This window comes from Lycium ferocissimum, chromosome 12 (assembly GCF_029784015.1).
Source record: "Lycium ferocissimum isolate CSIRO_LF1 chromosome 12, AGI_CSIRO_Lferr_CH_V1, whole genome shotgun sequence".
Lineage (NCBI taxonomy): Eukaryota > Viridiplantae > Streptophyta > Magnoliopsida > Solanales > Solanaceae > Lycium > Lycium ferocissimum.
This window is the reverse complement of record NC_081353.1, coordinates 17,946,892-17,953,632: the sequence shown is the minus strand read 5'-3', so window position 1 is coordinate 17,953,632 and position 6,741 is coordinate 17,946,892. Positions and strand designations below refer to the sequence as shown.

General features: G+C 32.7%; 1 protein-coding gene across 1 annotated transcript; it reads right to left on the bottom strand.

The window, feature by feature from the left end:
* Positions 1-456: 456 nt before the first annotated feature.
* Positions 457-2,962, bottom strand: LOC132040030 (organ-specific protein S2-like). Its single transcript, XM_059430632.1, has 2 exons — positions 2,903-2,962; positions 457-1,424 (listed from the first exon to the last, which is right to left on the bottom strand). The coding sequence occupies exons 1-2, from the start codon at positions 2,945-2,947 to the stop codon at positions 807-809; spliced, it is 663 nt and encodes a 220-aa protein (XP_059286615.1). The 5' UTR covers positions 2,948-2,962; the 3' UTR covers positions 457-806.
* Between the last annotated feature and the right edge of the window lie 3,779 nt (positions 2,963-6,741).

Below are 6,741 nucleotides of genomic sequence, written 5' to 3'. Positions count from 1 at the left end.
ATTATGAGTTGGTCCTATTGGACCCTTTGGCTGAGGGAATCAGTTAATCCTTCCTCAACAGTCTGAGAGTGTGGATCATGTTTAGTCCCATCAACATAGCCTAAGAGATTTTAGCCACGAAGAAAAAGCAACAATTGAGTTTTCCAAAATAGGTTATTGGTGAAAGTGAGTGAGATAGATATAAATGATGACCATGATATAGGGATGTTGGAGAGTAAGGAGAAATGGTGGTAGTTTGAGATTGAGAAAAGAGAGAGGTGGAAAAGGTTCCTGTCATGGCTTCTGACACCATATTAAATCACACATTACGAGCACGTAATAACTTTCAATGAAAGCTTTATTTTCTATTCTCACTTTTTATTCGCATATAGTACACTCTTATGTAGGTGGGGGAATGGGGTACAACAAAAAGATAAGTGAAGAGGAATAACTCCTCTGGATAGACCTTTAGGTAGAAGTGATCCAATACTAACTTTAAGAATAAAGACAATTTGTACGAATGGAAACAATCATTACATTAAATTCAAGAAATATTATAGTATAGACTGTTTATTAATCCTTATTACAAAGATCACTTAAAATTGAAAGGGCATTCACTGAGACGGAGTTTACAAGAAAATTAAATGACGCAGGCACAATGCCTCTGCAATATCAATCATGGTACACACTATCATTTGGCGTTGGTTCAAACGACTTTTCTTTTTTGAGACTAGCTTCATTATCAAAGTAAGAAGCTGCAATTTTCCTGGTTCAAAATCTTTTACAAAGGACGATTTTTCTGGTTTGAGACCAGCGTCATCATGATATTAAGAAGCAGTTGGCCTTAGTTCAAGATCCTTAGCAAAGGATGATTTTTCTTGTTTGAGACCAGCGTCCTCATGATAGTAAGCAGTTACAGTTGGCCTTGGTTCAAAATCTTGAGCAAAAGACAATTTTTCTTTCTTAAGACGAGCGCCATCATGATAGTAAGCAGTTACAGTTGGCCTTGGTTCAAAATCTTTAGCAAAGGACGATTTTTCTTGTTCGAGACCTGCGTCATCATGATAGTAAACAGTTACAGTTGGCTTTGGTTCAAAATCTTTAGCAAAAGAGGATTTTTTTTGTTTGAGACCATCGTCATCATGATAATAAGCAGTTACAGTTGGCCTTGATTCAAAATCTTTAGCAAAGAACTTTTCACCAGCATCATCATCATAGTAAGCTGTTACAGTTGGTCTTGGCTTGAAATGTTTCGAGAATGATTGTTCCTCTTGCAGCTTGAGGTCGTTCACAGAAGATGATGTGTGACGGTTAGTGTTTTCTTTGGAGAAAGGAGCTGTATGCCGAGGCATAAGGCGCTGGATTGCTACAGGCATGGGCTCATTTTTCATCACAATTCTCCAATATTCTCCAGGGTCTCTTCTTGCATTTGTGGTGCTTGCGTACTGCACAATGAGGATAGACAAGAGTATGTTTGCTTGAATTTATGTTACATGGTACATGTTTAATCTATACAAATATGCATAAATATATGGTATGGATGTACACAGATAATTTTACGGACATTTTGAATAATTTGCACCAAATATTTATGTTCATGTCACACTCTTTCCACACACAAATAAAAATTTCAGGTAAATAGGTTGCATCCCTCGTTTTATACAAATTAAATGTTAGATTTGCCGTGGCTTTATTTAAAAATATCTAATATGATAAGAGATTTTACTTCGAAAAACTAAGCAAGTTTCTAAGAAAGTTGAGTATCTTAAAGCAACAAGCAATTACTATATTTTTTGCTTTAAGTGATGTACGGCGAATACTGTAATGAGTAGTTACACTATTAGTTTAATACTTTAATTTGATTTGTTATAGTCATTACTTATCATTTATTCACTATAAAAATCTTGAATTATCTATGAACTTCATTGCTAATCCATCACTAAATTACTCGCAGGTAAAATAATTTTTTTATAATTCGTCCCTAAATAGGATTAGCAACTGATTTTCTTTGTTTAGCTACAGAATTGTCCGTAGTTAATTTTTTTCTTTTTTAGTCATTTTAGGTTATCATTTAATGATAGAGGATTTACGTTTGTAAACTATCATACCACGATATTTAACATTTTTAATATAACTATAATTTAAGATAAAAAAAATCATTAAAGGCGAGTTGAATCCTTATTGTACTCACTACTCTCCAACAAAAATAATTTCCTAGTTGACTCGTAATCAAAACTAATGGTTCCTTTTCAAACATTATTTACTAAAATCCTACTTTCTCCGTCTCAATTTATGTGAAGGTGTTTAACTGAAATTTAAGAATTTTTTTTTTTTTTGAAAATTAGTGGTCTAAAACAAGCCATAAATTTCTTTAGCTATATATCATCACATCAAGGGAAAAAATTGAAAGTTTGAATTGAAATTGTTACAAATTATAAAAGATATCATTCTTTTTTAGACTAACTGAAAAGGAAAGAGTGTCACATAAATTATGAAAGTAACATTTTTGAGGGGATTTTTCCATCTATTGTTCTCAACATCTTCCATCATTTTGGATATTTGTGAAGGAACTTTAGATTTTATTTTTCTCATTGACAAGCATTCAAAGGGTTTACTTTTTACGTTGCTGTGGAAGAATTCTACTAACTGAACTTTTAATATCAAAGTTGACTACTATTCAATAATTTAATATACATTTTATACATAGAAAGCTTTGAATGAACTTCATGCTAAGAGTCATACGAGATTTGAAAGAGGGGAAAAGCCTCCGGGACCTGCTATAATAGGTTAATGATATCTGACGGCGTAAAAGAATTATACACTAATGATGTACAAAACTTAAACTCATAATAGAGTTATCTACAATTTCTTTAAAATAATTTAATTGTTTAAATATTTTTTGGATGCATAGAATTTAACTTACCAGGGCAAGTGAAATGAGCAGGATGAGAGCAAATATTGATTTCATGTCTTCAAAAGGAGTACAATTTAGAAGCTTTTGTGACTGATATTTGGTTGGTGCACTGACAGTCAAATCCTCGATCGCCTTTATATAGACGAGTTGGGAAAGAATCATTCAATAAAAGTATCACTCTCCCCGTTTCAATTTATGTGAACATTTTCTGAGTACGAGGGTCAAACTTTATAACTTTGACCGTGAATTTTGACATAGATTTTTCAAGTTTGAATTTTTTTTTATATATTTAGAAACTACATAAAAAGTATTATAAGTCATGATAATTTATAATTCAAATAATTTAGAAAAATGTAAGAAAAAAGTGGTCAAAGAAATACCTCGTAGACTCTCCAAACGGTAAAAGATTCACACAAATTGAAACAAAGGGAATATAAAATTAGAAGAAGTAGGCCCTCTTATCATCTCCATATAATTGATTATTATTGTTCGTGTTTAATGTGACGAAAATCATTCTACATAAAATTGTTTTCCTAGAAAAGCGTTTTTCGCTGAACAAATATTATACTAGAAATTGCTTGCTGACTGTAAAGTATTTATTTCTTAAAAAAAACATATATTAAAAGTTAACAATACTATTAGAAAACCAAGTAATGTTTTGATTATTTTTTTAAGTATTAAATATTGATAAAAATATCTATTGGTTGGGGCAAGAAATATGGAATTAAAAATGGGTGAAAATCATTTACCCTGCCCTACTTTACTTTAATAATCAAATTCCGCCCCCCCCCCCCCCCCCCCCCCCCGCCCCAACCCCCCAAACTATGAATAATTGACAGTCTTCCCTCCTTATCCTATGCAATGTCTATTTCCATTATTAACAAACAACTTGTATATCTATATAAACAATAGAGAACAAGAGAGAATTGAAAGATGCATCTATATACATACTAGTTTCACGAGGCCCGTGCTAAGCCCGGGCCCAACTCCAGATATAAAAAGTAATATCTTAATTAAAGAAATATAATTTATGTTGGTAATAATTAAACTTCAAATAAGTATATTTTCAATATATAAAAGAAAAAATTTCATTTCACTCCTTTAATATCTTAACTTTCATTTTGATGAAATTATTTACTTCAAATTAAATGTGGAGCCATAATTTGAAATATATGAGTTTCGAATCCTAATTTTTTAAGTTATTTAGTTCTAAATTAATAATTTATACATATTTAATGAACTTTTAAGACAAATACAGAATTTGAACCAAAGTGCTACCGAATCCGATCAAATCGGTAGCTGATACTCTAATTCCACCCTACTTCAAGCTCATTTTGTGTTTAAAAGATTAATTTTAGTTAATCAAACCAGAGATTTTAAAGATAACCCAATCTTAACTGATAATATTCTCTTCATTTTCAACATTATATGGCATCATTTAATAACTTTTAAAACTATCTGAAAATCATTTTTGTACTATTCCTGATAAAGACATATGAGCTCATTAAAGTATTATAAATATAAAGTAAAAGAAATGCTTACATACGAGTAAAAGAATTTTCAGAAATTTTCAAATTTCATAATACAAATATAAAGTAAGAGAAATGTTTACATGTAAAAATCTGTAATAAGCAACAAATGAAAAAGAAGAAAACAAAGAGCAACAAGAAAGTTAAACCATGTGATGAAAAGAACTCCGGCATTATATGGAATAGAGGAGTTGAAGGATCGCTAAGATCGGTCAGATGACTATTAAAGATGGTTAGCACTCAAAGGTTACAGTATATGAAAACATCCTTTAAAAGGGGGGAAGAACAAATTTAGTTCTAAGATGAGCTATAATATTCCGAAGCTCAAGAAAAGGGAAATCTTAGCACTAGATGAGATGAAAGTTTTAGCAAGAGGAATAATTATAGGGAGTTCAATGATCTCCAAAGGAAAGGGAGATAGTGTGCCTATGAATAGCAAGACAGCAGTGCCACCTAAGATTAGAAAGTACCTTGCAAGTCGTGGAGTCACAAGTCGCCGGTCATATCAAATGTGAGAGTATATGTTATAGAACCATATAGACAATCGTTTTGATGCAATGGCCGACAAAAATGGTGTAAGGACAACGATAGAGAGTCAAAGAAGACCATCGGCTAATTTAAGTCTCAAATGATCACCGGTACAAGAGAATCAAGGACTTAAGAAGAAAGCATACTCCTATCAAAAGGAAGTTATGATTAAGTAGGATTTTATCTTAGTTCCATGTTTATGAGTTTATATTGCAATTATGCTAAAACTGAGGAGAGGAAATTGTAGGAAAAGTTCAGGTATGAATTGGATGATATTGTAAGGAATTAAAGAGTTCGACCAAGGAATTAAAAAGGAGATGATGTGGTAGGTATATAAGGTCGACGAGTACAAAAAGGGTTAATCTATAATAGCACCAAGAAGCAAGCAAGGAAGAGTGCCACATCTGAACAAGGGAATTTGTCTACTAGTAGAGAAATAAGGAGCAAGGCAAAAAGAGTACAACAATTAAGAGTGCTCATAGGCGCGGGGAGCCATAGCAATTATGAGTTAAGACCATCTTAATGGCAACAGGTCCCAGGATAGTAACTAGATATCAGTTGACCACTGAGTACATACATAAGAACATGAGGATATGGAACTAATGAATGAGTTCCATAGAGAATTGGGAGGATATGAAAGAAGACTAATGAGGCCATGGTATAAGAGCAGGGAGATCAGGAACTAAAGGAGGACATACATTTCAAGAAACTAATAAAAGCGTCGTAAGCTCGCATGCTATAACATTCGAGGACGAATGTTCCTAAGGGGGGAAAGGATATTACACCTCGCATTTTCAGAGCATGAGCATGCCACGTACTTCATCATATTAATGGAGTATCGGAGACGTTCCATGAAGTTTTGGAAGGTACAAGCCATGGGAAATTCGTAACAATGAAGTAAAGGATGAATTACGATCTCGTAAGTCGTAACCGGGAAGGACAACCTTGAAATCAAAGGACATGACTATTATCAAGTATGATTAATGATAAATATCATGTATGGAGAGTTTTAGAAGATTCCGAGATCAAGCAAAGTGAAGAAAATAAGTTTGTCGAGAAATTTGGAAAACATCATGTGGGATGTTTTATGGAGCATTTGGTATTGAGAATAACATGGTTGATGTTGGTTTTGTTGTTGTTATTGTTGGTTACTGAATTGTAATTTCGGGCTAGGCAAATAAACGGGGAGATCTTTGCCCGAATTTTGGCAGAATTTAAAAGGGATTAATTTAAGGGCTTAAGGTAAGCGTATGATAACGGTCCTAACAGTAGTATTAATTTTCTTAAATATAGATTGAAGAGCTTGGAAAGACAAGCGTACAGTAGTTAGAGTTAAGGCGATCAAAAAGGTATGTTAAGGCTTGTCCCTTTTTTTCAAAGGCATGATTCCTATGGTATGAGTCCATAAGTGTTTCCATAACCTCCTTGATTTCAAAAGCTAGAAGTTTATGACTCTTAAAGCTTCTTATGATATTAAAAATGAGAATGTTTTCATGAGGATTACGTTGAGGATGATTTTTTGCTTAAAGGTCTCAAATATGATTTCAACGATGATGTAAAAATGTTAAGCTATTTCATGGCTTTCTCGATTAATTTCATTGTTGTTGATCTCACTTTATAAATTATTCCTTCAAGGTGGGATAGATCGATAGTTTTTAGTTGAACTCCTACGCATGCCATGAGTATAATATATGTATATAGCTATTTTGTGACATTACAGAGTTCTATTATTTCATTTTGATTATGCACTGCACTCATTTTCATTCTTCATGTATATATAAGGCACAATTG

Bases quoted from the DNA above. Each gene is read 5' to 3' on its own strand.
- LOC132040030 (XM_059430632.1), bottom strand. From the start codon at position 2,947: ATGAAATCAATATTTGCTCTCATCCTGCTCATTTCACTTGCCCTG. The intron at 1,425-2,902 runs GTAAGTTAAATT...CTCATTGTGCAG, and splicing joins TGCTCATTTCACTTGCCCTG to TACGCAAGCACCACAAATGC.